Source organism: Hemibagrus wyckioides, linkage group LG26 (assembly GCF_019097595.1).
Source record: "Hemibagrus wyckioides isolate EC202008001 linkage group LG26, SWU_Hwy_1.0, whole genome shotgun sequence".
NCBI lineage: Eukaryota > Metazoa > Chordata > Actinopteri > Siluriformes > Bagridae > Hemibagrus > Hemibagrus wyckioides.
In genome coordinates, this window is record NC_080735.1 from 13,341,632 (window position 1) to 13,365,349 (window position 23,718).

At 40.9% G+C, this 23,718-nt stretch overlaps 1 protein-coding gene across 1 annotated transcript; it reads right to left on the reverse strand.

Moving 5' to 3' along the window:
• Positions 1 to 4,640: 4,640 nt before the first annotated feature.
• Positions 4,641 to 22,726, reverse strand: mcoln1a (mucolipin TRP cation channel 1a). Its single transcript, XM_058380803.1, has 15 exons — positions 22,460 to 22,726; positions 15,682 to 15,923; positions 15,403 to 15,570; positions 13,440 to 13,596; positions 12,998 to 13,079; positions 12,785 to 12,881; positions 11,075 to 11,174; positions 9,814 to 9,920; positions 9,573 to 9,722; positions 9,262 to 9,363; positions 8,485 to 8,607; positions 8,104 to 8,220; positions 6,972 to 7,061; positions 6,739 to 6,869; positions 4,641 to 6,322 (listed from the first exon to the last, which is right to left on the reverse strand). Exons 1-15 carry the CDS (start codon positions 22,500 to 22,502, stop codon positions 6,286 to 6,288), a joined length of 1,746 nt encoding a protein of 581 aa, XP_058236786.1. The 5' UTR covers positions 22,503 to 22,726; the 3' UTR covers positions 4,641 to 6,285.
• Between the last annotated feature and the right edge of the window lie 992 nt (positions 22,727 to 23,718).

Consider the following 23,718-nt stretch of genomic DNA (forward strand, 5'->3'; position numbering starts at 1 on the left):
ATCTATCTATCTATCTATCTATCTATCTATCTATCTATCTATCTATCTGTCGGTCGATCTATCTATCTGTCTGCTAATCTATCTCTGTCTGTCTGTCTATCTATCTATCTATCTATCTATCTATCTATCTATCTATCTATCTATCTATCTATCAGTCAATCTGTCTGTCTGCCAGTCTATCTGTCGATCTATCTATCTGTCGGTCGGTCGGTCGGTCAGTCTATCTGTCTGCTAATCTATCTGTCTTTCTGTCGATCTATCTGTCTGCCAGTCTATCTATCTATCTGTCGATCTATCTATCTGTCTGCTAATCTATCTATCTGTCTGTCGATCTATCTGTCTGCTAATCTATCTATCTATCTATCTATCTATCTATCTATCTATGTCTGTCTGTCTGTCTGTCTGTCTGTCTGTCTGTCTGTCTGTCTATCTATCTATCTATCTATCTATCTATCTATCTATCTATCTGTCTGTCTGTCTGTCTGTCTGTCTCTGTCTATCTATCTATCTATCTATCTATCTATCTATCTATCTATCTATCTGTCTGTCTGTCTGTCTGTCTGTCTATCTCTCTCTCTCTCTCTCTCTCTGTCTGTATTTAAAGAACATTTACATTTACTTATTTAGCCGATGTTTTTATCCATAGCGACTGTAAGGAAATAAGCAATGTGACATATCAATCTACTAGTCTAGATTTTTGAATAGAGCAAAGTGGTCAGAGTAAAAAATATTAAAATGATTAAGAATTCTATTTGAAATCCTAATGTACAGTCAGTCCTGGACAGAAGTGGTGTCATGTTCCTGGGTGAATAATGGGAACCAGCTGCTGCCTGCGTATTCAATATTTGAGCAACAGGGTGTGGTTTACATCAAAATGGCTGATAGTGAGTGTTATCTCTTCTTAACTACAGTCTCCTTCCTCACATGAAACCATAGCAGAATTTAGAGTTACAAGCTTAACCATCCTCACCACTTCCTGCAGTATTAAGTTAAATTAAACAAATGAGTAATTCTGGTCTATGGATGCGACATTTATACTCAGTTTGACTCACATTACCTGCACAAGCTTAGGATCAGTGAGACCTTTTGCATACATCAGCAACACAAACTAAAAAATATTCAAAGCATGATATTGATTTACATAGTGCAGATATACAATAAGATTAAGCAATTCTATTATATCATGTTTTGGTGAGCCCGTGTCCTTGGTAGCTTCAGATTTCTGTTCTCGAATGACCGGAGTGGAACCTGATGTGCTCTTCTACAGCCTTAAGATTCAGTGTGCATTCTGAGATGCTTCTCTGTTCACCACAATTACCTAGAGTGATTACTGTGACCTTCCTGTCAGCTTGAACTAATCTAGCCATTCTGATCTCTCTCATTAACAAAGCAGCTTTGCTATTGTCCTTGATGCCAAAGGTGGGTCATTCAGAAACTGTTGATCTTTATGCACAACCATCTTTGGAGTTTTCACATGTTTAGAGATGGTTGTGCATGAAGATCAACAGTTTCTGAATGACCCAAACTAGACTGTTTGGCATCCACTACAATGGATCAGCAAATCACATATTCCCACCACTGCCAAGTCAAGAAGCCTTTATTGTCATTTCAACTATATATAGCTGACGCAATACACAGTCAAAAGAAACAATGTTCCTCCAGGACCCTGGTGCTACATAAAACAATACAGAGCTATGGACTGAAACTAAGTTGTCCTAGGCACATGTGATGTTTAACTACAGCTGTTGACCTGTAACTGGATGATTATTCTGCATTGTGCTGCTGGTGAATGAATCACATAGACAGAGTTTTGGGGGGAAAAAAGTATAGTATAGTTCGGATATGATCTTATTTTGGAGAAAACATTATCATTAATAGTCTGAAACAGTCCATCACTTGCTATAGAAATCATATGCCGTGACTGAAACAGAACCTGAGAACGAAGTACAATAACTCTTCCAACCTCAGACTTACCGAGAACATTTAGTAAAAAGATGTGTGTGTGTTGAATCGTGTAGTTCAGTGAGATCGCGTGTCATATTGGACAGATACTTAAATATAGACCTGCGTGGGCATTTTAAATGTCATTAAAATCTTTACTTGGCATGCTTTCCATTTGCATGGAGTTATACAGCCTGTGATGACAGCTCTGAAGGTAATGTCCTGTTCTGGTGACTGGACCTGAACCAGTGGCTTACAAATGACCTGTCAGGGCTCGGTGAAGCAAAAGTGAAGCACAGTAGTGGAAATCACTACCTATAACCGCAGTTATTAATTACATAATTAGCTTGTTTGATCAAACTGGTCTTTCAAAGCACCAGTATAAATAAATATTTAATGTGTTTTGTGAGTGGAAAGTTCAGGAATAAGGGGAATGCGGTAGAAGGTTATGAGTTCACCAAGCTGTCACTGCTGGGCCCCTGAGCAAGGCCCTTAACCCTTAATTGCCACTCTGGATAAAGGTGTCTGCCAAATGCCAGAAATGTAAACGAATAAGAGCTTTATGGCTCTAATAAATACAATATTGAGGTGTAAAATTTATTTTACAGTTCAAGATGACCTTGGTTACGAAAAGTTTGAGAACCTCTGCTTTAATCCATGTCGAGTTTTTCCGATTTGCTAAATTGCTTCAGACTTCTATTAACTGAATGAACAAACGTGACCAAGTTTTAGTTCTCCATTTAGTGCTATGTTAGGAGTACTCCAGGATAAACACACTGCTCATGAGTCATTAATTTTTCTGCTGTTTTCATCTGTTCTAGTGGTTAATTTTCCATATTTCCAAGAAAATCCCCACTTCGGATCATTTTGTTCTGTTTTTACACTATATTGCCAAAAGTATTCGCTCACCTGCCTTGACTCACATATGAACTTAAGTGACATCCCATTCCTAATCCATAGGGTTCAATATGACGTCGGTCCACCCTTTGCAGCTATAACAGCTTCAACTCTTCTGGGAAGGCTGTCCACAAGGTTTAGGAGTGTGTTTATGGGAATTTTTGACCATTCTTCCAGAAGCGCATTTGTGAGGTCACACACTGATGTTGGACGAGAAGGCCTGGCTCTCAGTCTCCGCTCTAATTCATCCCAAAGGTGTTCTGTCGGGTTGAGGTCAGGACTCTGTGCAGGCCAGTCAAGTTCATCCACACCAGACTCTGTCATCCATGTCTTTATGGACCTTGCTTTGTGCACTGGTGCACAGTCATGTTGGAAGAGGAAGGGGCCAGCTCCAAACTGTTCCCACAAAGTTGGGAGCATGGAATTGTCCAAAATGTCTTGGTATGCTGAAGCATTCAGAGTTCCTTTCACTGGAACTAAGGGGCCAAGCCCAGCTCCTGAAAAACAACCCCACACCATAATCCCCCCTCCACCAAACTTTACACTTGGCACAATGCAGTCAGACAAGTACCGTTCTCCTGGCAACCGCCAAACCCAGACTCGTCCATCAGATTGCCAGATGGAGAAACGCGATTCGTCACTCCAGAGAACGCGTCTCCACTGCTCTAGAGTCCAGTGGCGGCGTGCTTTACACCACTGCATCCGACGCTTTGCATTGCACTTGGTGATGTATGGCTTGGATGCAGCTGCTCGGCCATGGAAACCCATTCCATGAAGCTCTCTGCACACTGTTCTTGAGCTAATCTGAAGGCCACATGAAGTTTGGAGGTCTGTAGCGATTGACTCTGCAGAAAGTTGGCGACCTCTTCGCACTATGCGCCTCAGCATCCGCTGACCCCGCTCCGTCAGTTTACGTGGCCTACCACTTCGTGGCTGAGTTGCTGTCGTTCCCAAACACTTCCACGTTCTTATAATACAGCTGACAGTTGACTGTGGAATATTTAGGAGCGAGGAAATTTCACAACTGGATTTGTTGCACAGGTGGCATCCTATCACAGTTCCACGCTGGAATTCACTGAGCTCCTGAGAGCGACCCATTCTTTCACAAATGTTTGTAAAAACAGTCTGCATGCCTAGGTGCTTGATTTTATACACCTGTGGCCATGGAAGTGATTAGAACACCTGATTCTGATTATTTGGATGGGTGAGCGAATACTTTTGGCAATATAGTGTGTGTGTATATGTGTGTATATATATATATATATATATAGTTTTCCAATGTAGAGGTAAATGTCCTGGTATGATATAAGAGCTACAAGCACTTTACTCTAGATAAGTGTAAATACTGACCGGAAAACTCAAGTTTTTGGTTGTTTTTAAAAAACATATCTGCCAAAAGTAAATTAGACTCACAACACAGAGGAATGAACTCAATTGTCATCAACTGGCAAAATAGCCAGAAACCTGAATAACAAAATGGCTGGAAATGTTTCCATTATTTTATGAGGAAGGAGCATGATCCTTAAATAAGCCACAACATTATAGAAAATATTTATAGGACATATAACAGATTCAAGGGTTTTCTCCGAGGCTGCTGTGAATGAAAAACAAGTCTACAACTGCAAAAAAAAAATTCTCTGTATTGGATGTGCATCAACACTGATCAAATAACCAGAGACAAAAAAATTGCTCTGCATTAAAACTAAAAAAGAAACTGTATTAAAAAAAAACAAAAAAAAAAAACCCAACACAGACACTTAATCTGTTCATCAAGCACAAATAATAACAGATAAAAGACAACATGGAAAATGGAATTTTTTATATATTATATAACTCATAATTCAATGGCAAATCATTACACGAGGAATAAATTTTGTCAGGAAACTTCATTCAAGTAAACACATGATTTCAACAGAGCCTGTGTGTGTTAATACAAACGCTTTTAGTACACTGATCTCAGCGCAGTTTCCCACTTTCTACTGTAATGATTCGTCATATAAATTACAACAATGGAGACTAGATCAACCTCAAATGGGAAATTGAGCTTGTTCAACCAAAAAAAAAAGAAAAAATTGTGCGTTACTGTAACGTTAAATGCATCCTCTTTACTGCTGGTGCATTTAAAATTCATTATACACATAGAAACTAATTACTGTACACATATACATGAATAAATTAAAATTCTGTACATCCTGATTGATTCAGAAAACATGAAAAATAAACAAGTGTTGCAGCTCTATCACACTTCACTCCAGTTCTTACTCGAGATAAGTTACTGAATGCATATTAAAGGCAGTAATATGTTGCTTGGCCCCCAGATTGACCCATAGTTGCAGTGGCTGTGCACCAAAATCCAGAGCGTACGCGTTTACTGTTCCTGATCTAGGTCACATGCATTTAGAGAATCCTATTGTTCTATTGGATCTTAAAGAAATGACGCTACACCCTGCTGAGCTTGTTTACACTCAGGCACAGAAGAACAGACAAAACCCTTTCTCCAAGTTCTCTAAATTTTCTTAATTTCGCCGAGTTTGCAAAGTGGAAAAGCTCTAAAGCGTTTCCTCGATCTTTACATCCTCGTCCCAAGATGGATTTCTTCGAACGCGGCAAAAGAAGAACTTATTCAGGACACCCACAAATTTGGCAGAAGATATTAGAAGCGCAATTATGGCTCCTTGCTTCATTGTTAAGTCCAAAACACACGACTAGGTCAGAATGCCTGAGGGACAGAGGGACCTTTCTGAATGGACAGAAGACATGACTAGGTCAATAGAGATGCCTTCGTGTCCTGATTGGATGATTTGGTGGTCCAGATCCAAATCACTAGTCTGAGCAGATATTTTTACTGACCGTTGCTGGAATGTGTGGAGAACATAAAACAGCTTAAGAGCAGCTTATTCTTGCATCCTATAAACATGAAAGGAACAACGAGGAAGTGATTAGTGCTGAGAGATGTGATGTTTGGGGTAGTGAAAGTGAGGTATGGTGCAAAGGCAGTTCCTTCTTCTTCTTCTTCAAAATGATAAGTTAGACATGCCTTACCAGTTTAAAACAAATGCAAAAAATTTAACGGTAGCGCTAAATTCTAGACGCTCCTGCTAAGTTAACAGCTCGATAAAATCATGTTCAATACGACACATAAAACACAGACCTCCGGACCTATACGCTCGAATAAAGCTTGTGCACTGCACCAACATAGTGCTGCTCTCTGCGGAGCAGGTGATGGACAGAAATAGCTTTCTGGTCCTTTCCATCACTCGCTTTTGTTCCTGCTGTGCTTTTCTTATTTCCTTTTCACCATCACATCCGGGAGGAAAATCCTCTCTCTCCTGCAGTGTGTGGAGGTTAAATGTGTATTTATATCTGTATTTATGTTGTTTCGAACCATGGAGTCCATGCAGCATCACACCGTCACCAGCAGGGAGCATAAGCGCTGTAGTTGAACGACTAATTCACTAGTAGAACGTCTTCATAAGTGGTGGTCCTGTGAAGAAAGCAGGATTTATTCATCAATCACCAAAGATCCACCTTGTTAGGTATTAGGATGTGCTCAGATATGTTTTTTTTTTCTTTTCTAAGCTCAGAATTACATTAAAACGAAAGGAGAAGTTTGTTATTTTTACAGCTTTGCTCTTCCTGTGAGGCAAAAGAAATGTTAATCCTTTTGCTCAACACTCGCTTCATCATAATTAACAAATATTTAAGCCTCATGATTAGTCTTATGAAGAAAAAGGGGTAGCTCCATCCAGTGTGGCGGAGGAGTTCATTTCAGTTAACTTCTGCATGATAAGAAGAGATAAAGGGACAATAATCTGGAGCTGGTCAGCATTATGTTAGATGTTAATATCAGACCGTCATATCAGCACATATCAGCACACACTCATGTATAAGCTGTCAGACCTGTCACAGCAGCAGAAGAAGGAGCATGCCGACGTCTCCAGTCCCCGGAACTTCCCGGAGCTGGGTGTGTCTTTGCACTCGGCGATGAATGCGTGCAAATCGGTGATGTGAATAGGCTCCTGAGTTTGGTGCTATTTACAAAAAACACATAAAAAAAAAAACCCATTTATCAGCTATAAAAACAGCCTCCTTGTAGAACTGTTTCTATTCTCTCCCATCCTTCTCCAGCTTACCTTGATGGTCTCGTACGCCCCAGTGATGAGGGCGATGAAGAGCGACAGCACCATGTATATGAACAGGGAGATAAAGGTGTAGAGGTACAGCTAAAAAAAAAAAGAAAAAGAAAAAGAAAAGACATTTATATGTAAAAAAAAAAAACAGTTCGAAAATTTGCTTAATATAAGAAACTGTATTTAATGAATTGCATGAAATGCATCAGAACATCAGCAGTAAGAAATATGTACAATTCCTAGCAATGACCTGTGCTGAATGAAACCTAGAGCAAGGAGCATAGATGTTCCCTGAAAAGTAGTTTTAATATTTATTCCATCGTTTATATTATTCCTTCTTTGTTCTAAAACAAATTGCATGATAAATTTCTACAGCCGTTCTCATTACACTCTTATGTATCAGCTGTACACTAAAGACACTCGGTGTACTTCCTTGCATTTTCTTCCTTATTCTTAAGACTAATATACACTGATCAGGTATAACATTATGAATACCTGTATCTAATATTGTGTTAGTCCCCCTTTTGCTGCTAAAACAGCCCTGACCCGTCATGCACTGTGTATTCTGACACCTTTCTATCAGAACCAGCATTAACTTCTTCAGCAATTTGAGCAACAGTAGCTCGTCTGTTAGATCGGATCACACGGATGGTCCATCACACGGAAGGTCCATCAATGAGTCTTGGCCGTCCATGACCCTGTTGCCGGTTCATCACTGTTCTTTCCTTGGACCACTTTTGATAGATACTGACCACTGCAGACCGGGAACACCCCACAAGAGCTGCAGTTTTGGAGATGTTCTGATCCAGTGGTCTAGCCATCACAATTTGGCCCTTCATTAAACTCGCTCAAATCCTTACACTTGCCCATTTTTCCTGCTTCTAACACATCAACTTTGAGGACAAAATGTTCACCTGCTGCCTAATATATCCCACCCACTAACAGGTGCCATCATGAGGAGATTATCAGTCTTATTCACTTCACCTCTCACTGCTCATAATGTTAGGCCTGATCGGTGTAATTTTACATTCAAAATGGAGTCATGTAGACAGTAGTAGTGCGAGACAAACTGGAAGTGAAAATGCATATAAACCCTTGTGTGTTTTGTGTGTGTAAGCAGTATAATATAACACACCTGGCTGAAGATCCACACCAGAGTGCTGCTCTCCTGCATGCCACTGAAAGTGACGAACATGTCGTCTCCGTTTATCAGAGAGAACAGGCACTCTGACACCATGGCCATAGAGCGGAACTGACAGCGAGCAGAAAAACGCAACATACTTATTTATAGGTATAACAAGTCAGGGCCTGCAGATTCTTTCACAGTTATTAGAGAATCTAGAAATTGACTATACTAACAGATATAAATATATCAACCTGCTGTGTTAAATAACATTGAAACAGGTCTAATTATTGTATAAGTAATGACAAAAATATATGAATGAAATCCTAGATGTGATCAGACCTTACCCATCACAACCGGCTAAACAATTGCTAGAGGGCTGTTATGCATTACCTTGACGTGGTATGGTCCTAAAACGATCCAGCCGCAGAAGCAGTAGCCCAGATAGATCACTGCTACGCAGCAGGAGAAACGGATGACGTTAGGGAACGCTGCTCGCAACGTCACGATCAGAATCTGGAGCACAAGAGGACATTTTCATGCTTTTGTCTATTAAAACAATATTACAGACGTTTGTGGAAAATTGAAAACAAGTCCAGAGGCTCTGTGTGTGTGTGCGTCTTTTCAGTGTGTTAAGAATGTAAAAAATGTACGCACTACTGGATTTTAAATTCTAGGATTAATATCTAGATGTGTGCTGTCTACTTGTCAAGACTGCAAAAATGTGTTTCAAAACAAAAACAGATAATGATTGCGTGTGGGCTTATAGGTCTTGGTAGGAACAAAATGTCACCACAAAGACAGGAATATCTGACAGTTTTGATCTTGTGGGGTCATTCAGCTGGTCCAGCTTTTATTAAATAAAAAAAAGACAAACCTCCTAAAACCGTGAGAACCAAAATGTTTCCTTTTAGACACTGGGGTTATGCTTAGGATTAGACTCAGCATTAACGGATAGGAAGGTCTTCACAAGAACATTAAAACAATTGTGTGTGTGTGTGTGTGTGTCCCCTAACACAATCCAACCAAACCAAAGCCTTTTTGAACATTGCATAAGTGAATATTAATTGATATTCATTAATATGTAAATTAAATGTCATAGTGATGCTGTGGAATGAAATCTTGGATAAGAAAAATAATGGAAGCAGGAGGTCAGGATTGTGTATTTACATTGTACTTCTGGAAGAAGCTGAGATAGCGAATCACCCCCACCCACACCAACAGTGTCGACGTTCCCAACAAAATGCCACAAACGTCATAGGATGAGATTTCCTAGAAGGAGAAGGAGAAGATCCATGAGGGTTGGTTATGAAAACCATCAGCCATAATTAATAATATGGTCTGCAGAATTGTACATTAGCAATGGCATGCAGACATCTCAGTAAAGCAAAGATCCTGTCAGAGGGTTTATTAATCAGACTATTACTCATATTCTAATAAGAAAGTCTCTTTCTTTCCTGCTCTCTCTACACGTGAAGTACCTTGGACTCGATGGCGATTTTTATTAAAGAGCCTGTGATTGTGAGCACGTCACTGATGATGAGCAGGATGTACCAGCCATTGATGAACTCCATCCTGTCCCCCCAGCACACCGTGTGATTCAGTTTGTTGTTAAAGTACTGTACAAACTCCTGGAGAAGGAAAGTACTTGTTTAAGCAAAACGCATATTGTTTATTTCTTAAAGAAAGATCTCCTCAATAACGTTTATGTATCTGTCCTACACGCTGAAGGAGGATTCCTCGGAGTATGGAGCGCCCGCAGAGAATCAGCGAGATGGCGCAAATCAGCAATACGGTCACGTCGAAGGCCAGACGGTAGTTGCTCTCCGCTAGACGGGAAAGGGAGGAATCGGAGGGAAAAAAACAGTCACTCTTGTGGAAAAAGAAAGACGTATATGTTTTTAGGAAGCAGAACAACAGGCAAAATTATGACTACTCGACTTAATAAAAAGGGGAAATGGAAAAGGTAAACACACAGCAACCAAAACACAAGTTTGATTCATTTATATATGTGCTTCGAGTATATGCTTGTTACCTGAAAGAAATGGATCCATATACAAATGGCTGCATTGGATATTACATCGATCAGGCATAACATTATGAGCACTGATATGTCAGGTGAACAACACTGATGATCTCCTCATCATGGCACCTGTTAGTGGGTGGGATATATTAGGCAGCAAGTGAACGTCCTCAAAGTTGATGTGTTAGAAGCAGGAAAAATGGAAAAGCGTAAGGATTTGAGCGAGTTTGACGAAGGGCCAAATTGTGATGGCTAGGCCACTGGATCAGAGCATCTCCAAAACTGCAGCTCTTGTGGAGGTGTTCCCGGTCTGCAGTGGTCAGTCTCTATCAAAAGTGGTCCAACGAAGGAACAGTGGTGAACCGGTGACAGGGTCATGGGCGGTCAAGGCTCATTGATGCACGTGGGGAGCGAAGGCTGACCCGTGTGATCCGATCCAACAGACGAGCTACTGTTGCTCAAATAGTTTAAGAAGGTTCTGATAGAAAGGTGTCAGAATATACAGGGCCTGATGTGTCAGCAAAAGAGGGGCCAACACAACACTAGGCAGGTGGTCATAATGTTATGCCTGATTATTGTATACATCTCTCCAATTATATATTCCATTTCTGTACTGGAAATTTAACGTTTGCACTGGTTCACTTTTTATACAGTGTTATACTGTGCTGTTTCTCTATATTTTCTACACAGTTAATCTTGCTTAAAATTCTTATAATAATAAGATATAAAATTTTTCTTTATATTTTTATTGTGCACCAATACAGCAAGGCAATTTCCTTGTACGTGTAAAACCCACAGTACTTGGCGATAAAGCTGATTCTGATTCTATATCCAATTTCAAATTACCAATAAGTATTAAAATTTTTTTTTTTTTTAAAAATCGACAGATTTATCATAACAGTAATACAATAACATTGTTAAAAGTTGCTCAACGAGGTGACAACAAACTGGCAGTCTCACCATGGCCGGATACACTGGGGTCTCTGCACTCCTTGATAGAGACCTCGTTTTCCAGACTGATCTTCACCTTGCCGCTGTGAGCCTTATTGTCCAGGACGATCTGATCAGAAAACAACACGTTATATTTACATTACTAAGATGTTACGAACCTAAAGGGAGAATACATTCAGAATGACTTGCAGATTAAGCTTTATGATTAACATTTTTTCCCTTCATTGGCATCCAAGATTTGACATTTGGGGACAAACATCTTTCTTCAACATGGTGCATTTTGACTTTGATTAATGTTTTCTACATTACCCACAGTGCCAATCGACTACCTGAGGATTTGGCGCTCGCTCTACCGAGACTGGCCGATGCAGCAGCACTTTAGTCCTTTAGTCTGTCCAGCTCTCTTATTTCCCCATCTGCACACTGCTCACAAAAGATCGGGTTCCAAAGCTTCAACTCTCGCGCTAAATCCGCCAGCAACACCATCACGTTCGTCATCTAGCGGATTGCTAACAAGCAGAGCCGAGTCTCTGCCATAACTCGGAGCAAATTTGTTGTATGCAGCTGCACTGCATTCTGGGATTCTGATCCAACGTTTGCACCAATGTCTTCATTACATCTACAATGGACTTCACAATAATATGACATGTATGATGATATGAACGTCACTGAAAAGGGTGAGTGAGAAAATTCAGCACTTGCTCTTTAGTTGTAACAAGCTAACGGCAAAATCTGACCGTTATTCTGTCTCCTGTTAAACACCACTGTAAATGCCAGACAACTTCTCAAGGGGAAAAAAACGAATGTACAGCCAAAGCAACCGGAACGATTACCACCAAAATGGATAAACACATCAGTATTTCTATATAAACACATTGAGTTTGCTTAGAGGTGGAATTCTTCCCCTATCACCAGGCATATTATCAAATCACTCCAATTAGACTGGCTGAGGTTTAACACTGATGACCAGAAACTGACCCCAACACAGAACTGCTACTATAAGACACATACATTTGACTCTTTTAAAGAGCTTTCAATTAAGATTCTGGTCAACAAATTGAAATGTACACTGATCAGGCATAACATTATGAGCACTGAGAGGTGAAGTGAATAACACTGAGTATCTCCTCATCATGGCCCCTGTTAGTGGGTGGTATATATCAGGCAGCAAGTCTACATTTTGTCCTCAAAGTTGATGTGTTAGAAGCAGGAAAAACGGAAAAGCATAAGGATTTGAGTGAGTTTGATGAAGGGCCAAACTGTGATGGCTAGACCACTGGATCAGAGCATCTCCAAAACTGCAGCTCTTGTGGGGTGTTCCCGGTCTGCAGTGGTCAGTATCTATCAAAAGTGGTCCAAGGAAGGTACAGTGGTGAACCGGCGACAGGGTCATGGGCGGCCAAGACTCATTGATGCACGTGGGGAGCGAAGGCTGGCCCGTGTGATCCGATCCAACAGATGAGCTACTGTTACTCAAATTGCTGAAGAAGTTAATGCTGGTTCTGATAGAAAGGTGTCAGAATACACAGTGCATGATGGGTCAGGGCTGTTTTAGCAGCAAAAGGGGGACCAACACGATTTTAGGCAGGTGTTCATAATGTTATGCCTGATCGGTGTATAAGACTTGTGTGTAAGGCTGTGTGAATGCAGCAGGTCCTGTTCTACATATTTACAATAAGTTGTAGGAAATACCAGCACTGAGCAGATAAGAAGGCTCACCGTGATTACAAACGTGTAACAGTCTGGAATCTCATTGTTTATGATGGACTGAAGATTTATAGCCTTTAGCTGAAACTGTATAGTAACATTGATGAGTCTGAGAAAAACATTTGGAGAAAAGAGGAAGAAGACAAAACACATGTAAATATCAAGCGTAATGGAAAATCTGAGATGTTTTTTTTTAATTGTTGTGTTTCAACTTGTGAATCATACTTGTGAAATTTGAGAGTAAAGTTTTTGTAGTTGTTTCTCAAGAAGCCATCAGGTACGTCGAGCGGCGTGACTCCTACACAAGCTACAAAGAGAACGAGACGGAGAACAAGAGGCACATTAAAGATTTCTGTAATCACATGTCCAAAAAGCCCTGTAGCATGTGGAGCTTCTGCTCATTGTAGTGAAAATGGTTGTATGTTTAACCACAGGAGATAGACGCTAAAAGCCAACAGATGAAGAGAGAACGAAATGGATTTTCAATTAGAATTCCCAAGAGTAGCGTAATTTAGCTGATTATTAGGTTTAATGGATCTGGGAAAATGTCTGAGGACAAAATTAAGGTTTACCGGCTAGGACCTAATTGAGGCTAATGTTAACATTATGTGAAAAATATTCAACCCTGCAGTATGAGCAATTAATTCTCTGGATTGATTTCAGATACCTGTTTTAATATGTGGGTCGATGCTGAAGGTATCATTGGCTGGGTCGATGCGCCCTTTTTTATAATATTGCTGGCAGAGAGACAGAGCGCTGCCGTTGTAGCCCACTCCGTACACGTACGCGTAACGTCCCACAGTCGTCTCCGGCATGTGCAGGTACTGGAGAGACAGGGAAATGGAAGGGGAGGATTACTTGGGGAATGTTTAAAGCAAATAAGCGAAGGATTACAAAAAAAGGAAGTATGCATCAATGCACAAGACGGTGTACTAAAAGAGCTAACAGATAGACTGCTCTTCCTCATACTTTTGCGAACGATACGATCTCTGATTATACAATACACTCATACATTGTATATAGAGTCATTCCTGGTCATGCAGAGAAAAAGGCTCTTTCCAAAATAAAGAAACCTTACAGTAATGGAAGCCCGGCACCATTCTTACATCTTCATATAATATCCACATGCTATTTAAGATCTTAAAACACTATACTGAGTGAATTACATTAGAGCTAGAACCAGATTCAGCAGTATCTCTGGGTACAAGCTGTACCTCCGAGCCTCAATGTAAACAATTTTAATTTTTTACATCCAGTAGCATACAGATGTATATACGATCTATACAATATTATCTATAAATTCAGTGTCAAATCAAACAAAGTTAGTTTTCAGTGTATAAAGTTCTCAGTTAACCGCACTGTGTACAGGAAGTTAACACTTAAAGCAGTTAAAGCAAATACAAAAAGCCCAATAAAAACACTTATATTGTAGTGATTGGATGAGGTAAACTGAATATTATACTGTACCCATAAACCGCTGCTGTAATCATAATGATTGTCCTGTGCTCATCACAGGACTCTCAGAAACGTAATATACTCTCATACTGAAACTCCATTCAACATATTTAACCTCCGTGCATGAACACGTTATAAACCCAGTGGCTCAAAATACAGCCATCATTCAGAGTTTCACTGGTCGTATAAACCCCACGGTTAAATTTATCATCAGGGTGCGAAGGAAATACAGGGTTGGATTTGACGTTGATTTATAAAACCTAGTTATTTTGTAGATTCCAAGGTTTTACACTGATGGACTAAAAACATTGGACTGAATAAATATCTTGTCATTATTTCCACGTAAACATGTTCCCATGATTCAGTGATACTCAGTAGACTCAGGCGAAAATAAATAAGCTTTCACGCTTAAGTACACATTTAGTCCTTTTAGTGTTGACACGTCAATAGATGATCCGAGTTAAATGACTCAAAGCAGTTGTCTTTCTATGACAAATCATAATCCTACACCATGTGGCATGAGCAGCAACATAATCTTGACATATTCATGCTATCCATGTCATGAGAGTCTGATATGATGACAGTGGCTGTGTTACACAGAGCAGCTCAATGTGTGTCTCTGTAATTTCTCTAACAGACTCTCATCAAAGACGGCATTGACAATTCACTAATTTTACCGGTGTTAACATCAGGTGGCTGAATTAACACCCGTCATAATACCCGCTACTTTCAGACGTCCATAGAGAACCTGAATTAACCCTCTTACTGTTGATATATTGATAATTTTACAGTAAAGGTAGGCTCTTCATTCTGAATCTGACCACCAGCTGAATTGAAGTTCGACGGTCATTAAGTAAAACATAACATTTTGTCGACCAGTATATTCAACAAAATATTAAAATGGCTTTGCTATTGCTTTTTATTGATATAGTTTATTAATAATTGCTATTAAATTATTTGAGATGCTGAAGAACACACAGTACAGCAGTGTAAAATACAAAGGCTTGGCACCAAGTTAATAAATAACAGTAATGAGTGGAAAAAGTAACTCTGCTTTATGTCAGAGTTACGCATCACGCCGTCCCGCTGCTGATTACTTCCCATTAACAGCACACCCTGTAATGTTTAATTGCTTACTTGATGGGTACATGGGTGCATTTGCCACTAGCCTTTACCTGTTCTATTGCATAATAGATGTGGTCATAGACATCACTCTGCGTGTACACTGCCAGCGTGTCATCAGCACCGTCGCTGTAGTCTTTAAGGAAAAGATGTTTGAAGGTAGCTGTGTTTTCTTCTTTAAATGTCACCACCATCTGGTTACTCAAACCAAACAGTACAAGCTGGAGAGAAAGGGAAAGGAGAGCGGATTCAAAAATCCAAAATGACGCAGTTATTAAAGCTGCAAGAGCACCAAACGTTCTACTGACTGGTGAACGTCTGTCTTTGCTCACCTGTGCGGTCACTATGATGATCTTTACGAGCTGCAAGACCAGTTTAAACGGCTTTCTTCCCTTGGCATAGTACTTATCACAAGGGCTCATGAAGAAATATTTCAACTTCCTCCTCAGCTCTTCCTCTTCCTCGTCCGTGGCAACCCAGGTGCCTGTCGTCGGGTACATCTTGGAGTTGCCGTGGTCGATGCTGCCACCATGGGAACCATAGCGAGTCACTGGAGACAGTAATCGATCCCTTTCTGAAGGAAACAGAAAAACAAAAAGATATGATAAGAATCAGCCGAGGTGTAATCTAATCTTCTTTCACGACTTGTATGTTTGACAGCTTGCACACTGCAACATGCCAGAGATTGCTTTTGGGATCAACACATTAGTTGAAAATCTTAATATATGAGAGGTAGTAGGGACTGGTTAGCATTACGCAGGAAGCTTCCTCTATAACTGTTATAGACATGGTAGATGCATGTATATATAGGAAATGTTCCTGGAAACAGTGGAGGAAATAAGGTTTTCGATTTGTGTAAACTTCCCCTTTGTCTGTAGCGAAATAGGAGCAAGAGGAAATAAAAAACTTGACCGACAACAAAACCAAAATCTATATATATAAAAGTCATTTACTCTAAGTACACTGCACACATAATTCAGTGTCTGTACAAAGTACAACATTCGGAAACTGTTCCATCTCTTGAGGCACTGCAGCCATGACGAGGAGTGACGCACAAGGCATCACATATCAGTCAACACTCACGGCCTCCAGGAAACCAGAGCCCAGAGGCAAGTAAGAGTATGTAAAATGTACAGAATCAGAATCTAGAAATCTGTGGCTTTGTCTGGTGCCCAAAGGCAGTCAATGTGCCTTTAATATTCTCTCCTTACACGTACCCAGAGCTGACCGAGCATCCTTATTACTCTAAGAGTGCCAACTAACCAAGCTACAAGGTCGTGCATCATTGCTTCAAAGTCATACATTAATTTTAAACAAAGGCTGTTGAGCGGTTGTTACGAGTGCTTTATGCACAGTTCGTGCTTTCCTGTGTCACCTGGCCACAGTGTTTTTGGGGGTGTTCTCTGTTGAGCTCTTTAACATACAAAACAAGCAAAATGATGATGAAGAGCTGGCTAGTGAAATGAAAATATGTCCTTGTAGCATGGAGTGCAATACTTGGGCTAAATGATTCTAAAGGTTTTTTTCCAGACCCCGTAAAGACGCAGTTTCACGTGCTGTAAATCGTGTCACGGTAATAAATCATGGTAAGTGGAGTGCACTTTTGAGAAGTGACAGCTTACAAATGCACTGAAGGTAAAATCATGTGTGATCACTTGAAGATCTAAGAAAATCAGAGCAGGAAAAAAATGGAAGTGAAAATGAAAACCAATCTGAGAAGATTTAAAAACAGGAGAAAGGTTCGTCTATAAAATGCTTTTATAGTGTGAGTCAGCAGAATGTTTGAGCAGTTTGCTCAATTTTTCCATAAGCCTTTCAGCATTATCTCTCACTGACTAACACGGGCATTAACAAGAGGACTGAAAGTGGCTGTCAAACCATGTCATCAGCATAATAATCGGAAACCCATCTGTGACAGGACTTAGAGAGCTGACTGGTATCTCACCTCACCTTCTCAGATATGAGAAGAGAAGAGAAAATTCCTAATAATCAGAGAACATACGGGCGTGTTTAGGCTGCAGTTGAGCCTGCAAGTCTGATGCGAGGTGATAAAGTCAATCACTCAGGGGTAGGTAAATGGAAAAAATCTCATCTGTCCAGCTCTTGCGTGCGGAACTAATCCTGTGTGTTGGGTTAAAGCAGGACGGCCCATGCTCCTGCTGTCAGAGAGACGCAGGAGTGTAACGATCGCAGGTCATATCTAGGCCTATCAGTTGACACGGAGCCTCCCACAGCGACACACAACACACACCCACGCCATTCAAGACTACAAAACACCAAACCATGAACAACAACAAAAAACAAAAAGCTCAACATGGCGTCACCACAAACCGCTGCCACTGAACGTCTCCACACTCGGGTCTTCTCTGACAACAGCATGAAGCATACAGTCAGCAAATAACACCACAAAGCTCCTGACTCATTTTAACCTTAGGTTTATTTTGTACTGCTGATTGCAAACCATTCGTCATTCGAGTGACATCCAAGGAAAACACACAACACCACTAAAAGACAAACTGCTACAATAAATGTCAAACCAGAATGAAGAAACCGGCATGGACTGACCAACAGCGAGTTATAGACTGATCTGTTCAGTCTGATCTGAAATATACACTTATCATATCAAGAACCATCATCAAATATTCAAATAAATGAAAATGTGATAAAAGAAAATATGACATGGTGGGCACAGTGGCTTAATAGTTTGGGGTTGGGGGTTCGAGTCCTGCCTCAGTCCTCTGTGTGCAGTTTGCATGTTCGCCCTATACATTGGGGGGTTTCCTCCGGACACTCCTGTTTCCTCCCGCAGTCCAAAAACACGCACAGTGGTATCTCTATACAGTCTGTTGTGTGTGTGTGATTGTATCCTGCAGCTCACATGGCACACCATCCAGTTTGTCCCCTGCCTTGTGCCCCCAAGTCCCCTGGGATAGACTCCAGGTTACCCGTAACCATGTGTAGGATAAATGGATCGACACTTCAAGATCCAAAATATCAGAAAATCACAATGTGATCTAATTTATTACACCAGGAAGGTGGAAAAGGCGTCATAAAGGAAATGATAAGGAAACAAAATCATCATTTTAGCTTACATGTTTAAGTTTCATACTGATTTGTATATTTTTCCTCACTGATTTTTAACCAAATATAACATTTTTTCTACAGTTAATGAGGCCCTTCCTTATTTAGTAGATTCTCTTTTATTGCTATTATTATTAAGACAATTTTAACATCTGACACCATAAATAGTCTGAAAGCAGCATGACAAATGCAGCGCAATACACAAGACTGTATTGGTTATGAGTGCAAAGTAATACCATGATATAAAAATACAGGCTGCTATAGATCAGGACAAGAGCTACGTCTTATGGAGAATCAATCAATCAACCAGATTTTTTAAGAAACTAGGTTTTAGCTTTAAGTAGCATACTTCTGCTCACATAATAAGTAAGATAATGCACTCGGAACGAGAATGACACAAGAGGCTACTGAGGAAACAGCAGCATCAGTTGCAACACAATGTTAAGTTGTCTTTACCGTGAAATTCTTTCTTCGCATATCCCATCCCTGGAGGCTGGGGTCAGAGCGCAGGGTCAGCCATGATACAGCGCCCCTGGAGCAGAGAGGGTTAAGGGCCTTGCTCAAGGGCCCAACAGTGGAAGCTTGGTGGTGCTGGGGCTTGAACCCTGATCTTCCAGCTGACGACCCAGAGCCTTAACCACTTGAGCCACCACCGCCAATGTATTGGTTAGTGGATATTTTTTAAAAAGTATGGCTTATACCACGCTTTGTAACGAGTGACAGGCTGAGTGTTGTGTGAAATGTAGGGCAGTCCGGATTACCAGTGACCGAAACATCTCAGACTGGTTATATATAACGTGGACCTGAGTCACGGCACAACCGAATTTAGCCCACAAGTCAAAAGCACATGTTAATCATAACCTTCTGAGACTTAGACGGATCACCAGACATGCTTATTCTCCTGTATATACGTAACCGTGTGCGGTTAACTGTGGTCAGCAGAGATTTCTCAATTCTGCTGCAGCAGCTGCCCCGCATTGCACATTTCAGTGCTTTCCTCTTCTGACTTTCTTTTTGTGACCTCACGGATTTGACCCTTGATTCACATCTGATGCGTTTAAAAAAAAAAAAACAACAACAACAACAAAAAACACAATGTTCAGAAATCCAACAGGTTTAGAAACTTGGACGACTAAAATCCATTGGTATTTGGGGTAAATTCCTGACACAAAAAGTTGCGTTTTTCATTTTTAGGACAGAGGCTCTTTCAGTAGTTCTTGAGGTGAGGTGAGCGTGTCATATGAGCCTTATTGAGCTAGATTAGTTTTATCTGGCAAGGAACTGTAATCTAAAAAGTATTAGCAGCGAGATCCCTTATTATTATGCACCAGCGTGATTTAGCAGCGTCTGTGGTTTATAGAATGCTCACCAAAATCGGCTTTTTTTGTCTTGTTATTGGTATATTTCCTCGTTATTAGTTAAATCGCTGAGACTTTACCAAGGCAAGACTCGTTCATTTGGATTTAAAATGTCTGTATTATTCATATATACAGATCAGGCATAACATTATGACCACCTGCCTAATATTGTGTTGGTCCCCATATTGCTGCCAAAGCAGCCCTGACCCTTTGAGGCATGGTTAAGTCTTGTACGTTACAGGACTTTAAAAGGATACTTTTGATAGATACTGACCACTGCAGACCGAGAGCTGCAGTTTTGGAGATGCTCTGATCCAGTGGTCTAGCCATCACAATTTGGCCCTTCGTCAAACTCGCTCAAATCCTTACACTTGTCCATTTTTCCTGCTTCTAACACATCAACTTCGAGGACAAAATGTTCACTTGCTGCCTAATATATCCCACCCACTAACAGGTGCCATGATGAGGAGATCATCAGCGATATTCACTTCACCTCTGAGTGGTCATAATGTTATGCCTGATCGGCGTATGTTCCTAAGCCACTTTTGATTCTTTCATGCTCATAAAAACTATTTGAATGATTTTAGTACTCTACTTTATGGCAATACACGACTGTGGAAAAATGATATATTTTAGGCAAGGATCATCGAAGTATTTCTGTATATCTCGATTAAGCACTCAAAAAATAGATAAATATGGAAAATAAGCCACAGTTCAATGATTGCATCTTTATGATTTTAATATCATAGCTTCTGTAAATCTTTGACAAACAAGAGCTTTCATATTTAAAAAATAATGTATTTACCCTCCCTGAAGTGTAGTGATCACTTGCCTTGTTCACAGAGAAAATAAGTTGATGACAGAAACAAAAGGTTTAAAGATATTTGGACAGAAAGGTTTGTGTTTATTCTTCACTTTACTTTTAAAACAGACATCTCATCGGTTTAGAAAAACCTCTCGTCTGTACTGAAACCTCTCGTCTGTACCGAAACCTCTCGTCTGTACCGAAACCTCTCGTCTGTACCGAAACCTCTCGTCTGTACCGAAACCTCTCGTCTGTACCGAAAACCTCTCGTCTGTACCGAAACCTCTCGTCTGTTCCGAAACCTCTCGTCTGTTCCGAAACCTCTCGTCTGTTCCGAAACCTCTCGTCTGTTCCGAAACCTCTCGTCTGTTCCGAAAACCTCTCGTCTGTACCGAAAACCTCTCGTCTGTTCTAAAACCAGGTTTCTGTTCCGAAACCTCTCGTCTGTTCCGAAACCTCTCGTCTGTTCCGAAACCTCTCGTCTGTTCCGAAAACCTCTCGTCTGTTCCGAAAACCTCTCGTCTGTTCCGAAAACCTCTCGTCTGTACCGAAAACCTCTCGTCTGTTCTAAAACCAGGTTTCTGTTCCGAAACCTCTCGTCTGTTCCGAAACCTCTCGTCTGTTCCGAAACCTCTCGTCTGTTCCGAAACCTCTCGTCTGTTCCGAAAACCTCTCGTCTGTACCGAAAACCTCTCGTCTGTACCGAAAACCTCTCGTCTGTTCTAAAACCAGGTTTCTGTTCCGAAACCTCTCGTCTGTTCCGAAACCTCTCGTCTGTTCCGAAACCTCTCGTCTGTTCCGAAACCTCTCGTCTGTTCCGAAAACCTCTCGTCTGTACCGAAAACCTCTCGTCTGTTCTAAAACCAGGTTTCTGTTCCGAAACCTCTCGTCTGTTCCGAAACCTCTCGTCTGTACCGAAAACCTCTCGTCTGTTCTAAAACCAGGTTTCTGTTCCGAAACCTCTCGTCTGTTCCGAAACCTCTCGTCTGTTCCGAAACCTCTCGTCTGTTCCGAAACCTCTCGTCTGTTCCGAAACCTCTCGTCTGTTCCGAAACCTCTCGTCTGTTCCGAAACCTCTCGTCTGTTCCGAAACCTCTCGTCTGTTCCGAAACCTCTCGTCTGTTCCGAAACTTCTCGTCTGTTCTGAAACCTCTCGTCTGTACTGAAAAACATCTCGGTCTGGTCAGAGTTCATGGTGTTGGTCAGAACCGGTAACGTGAAGGCACCAGCGAGAAACACGCAACACAACCACTTCAGACTGAAGCCTTATTTAATGATGAAGATTGCTGTTGTCACCGCTCACTCAGGATAATTAGGAAACTTATGTATCCTTGTGTCACTGTAATGTTGCATCATACTGTACTTAAACGTGTAAATAATCACCGGAAACATGGTAGAGATCTCTTTCTTTATTCTTGAAAACTCTTTCAGACTGTCAATCTTTTAACCATTCCCTCCATTTATGGGAAGAGTAATTAAGCTAAGCATGCAGATGAACGGCCATGTGACTCTTTACACTAAAATCACTATACAGTGATTTCAGATCCATGATAAACTCTAATTGCAAACCAGTACATTATGTTTCATAAATTATAAATGGAGGGTTCTGGATAAGATGATGAGTTATTATTCAGAGAGAACATTTCAACTTTAATTCAGTTCAGGAGTTGTTTTTAATGCAAAATAAACTAGCTTGCTAAAAGCATATTGCTTTCTCTAGCTAGCTAGTTCAGTTTCACAGGAGCACCTAGTTATACAAAAGTGCTTGTTTAAAAATGAAATTAAATCGCATTCCAGACATTTTTGTTCGCTGTTTTGCTAAAATGAAATGCTAAGCAGAGGTCAAAACTAGTACAGCTGACTTACCGGTAGCGTCGTGAATGATGTTATTTTGGTCAACCACGGCCATGTTGGCAGCGCGAAAGAAACATCCGTCATAAAAAGCGAGTCTGGGTCACGATGCATTAAAATAGTAAAAAAAAACAAAAAAAACAACTGTACTAATACGCAAAAATAAAAATAATAATTGATATTTGCGTTGTTTTTGTTTTTCGCGCTCGCGCACACCAGCTCGCTCGCCTCGCGCTGTTATGCAGGTCTGAGCGGAGAGACCGAGAGGTGGCTCGCGCTTGCACACACAGCGGTCATGTGACTTGACCGCGTGACGGCAACACACACACACACTCTCACACACACTCTCTCTCTCTCTCTCTCTCTCTCTCTCTCTCTCTCTCTCTCTCTCTCTCTCTCTCTCTCTCTCTCTCTCTCTCCAGGTGACTTCTGTTTGCTTGCTCAGGGCGGCCAAAACAAAAACGTTCAGAAAGATAACCGGATGCTCCAAGAGTGTTACCAAGCGTTTTCAGGGGAAAGTAGCTCGCGCATTCGCTGCTAGACGCCGCCGGGTGACGTCACCGACCGAGTAGTTTTTTTTTATCAGAATAATAATAACCCAATAATAATAATAATAATAATAATAGACGCCCGAGAGTCACACCCATACCACAAAACAGGAAAGTACACAAGTGTACAGGATGTCTTTGTATGCACTAGCATTTTCATTTCCCTCCTCTGTTATTAAAAGACCCAAACCTGTTCCAGCATGCCCCTGTGCACAGTGAGCTCCATGATGATGTGTTTTGTTTCGGTTGGAGGTGAAGAACTCGAGCATCCTGCACCGAGCCCTGACTCTGACTCTGACTCAATCCCCACTGAACACCTTTAGGATGAACTGGAACACCGGCCGAACCCTCCTCAGTCTTACATCAGTGTCTGATCCCACTAATGTTCTCGTAGCTGAATGATCACAGATCCACACAGTCACGCCGTAACATCTGGTGGTAAGCCTTCCCAAAAGCGTGGAGCTTATTATAACTGCAAAAGGGAACTAAATCTTGAAAGGGATGTTCAACAAGAACATTCACATTTACATGTCTGGCATGTAGCAGACGCCCTTATCCAGAGGGACGTACTAACCTGAACATATCAGTGTTACAGTTAACTTCAGAGCCACTTTAATATAAACATTATTAGTCACACAGCAATGGTTTTGACGTATAGTATAGCATCAGATGATGCAGGATGGCATTCGCCATCCACATACATGGACATCACATTTTTGGTTGTGT

Bases quoted from the DNA above. Each gene is read 5' to 3' on its own strand.
- mcoln1a (XM_058380803.1), bottom strand. From the start codon at position 22,502: ATGGCCGTGGTTGACCAAAATAACATCATTCACGACGCTACCG. The intron at 15,924-22,459 runs GTAAGTCAGCTG...TGTTTCCTTCAG, and splicing joins CATCATTCACGACGCTACCG to AAAGGGATCGATTACTGTCT. The intron at 8,221-8,484 runs GTAATGCATAAC...GCTCGCTGTCAG, and splicing joins TAGGACCATACCACGTCAAG to TTCCGCTCTATGGCCATGGT.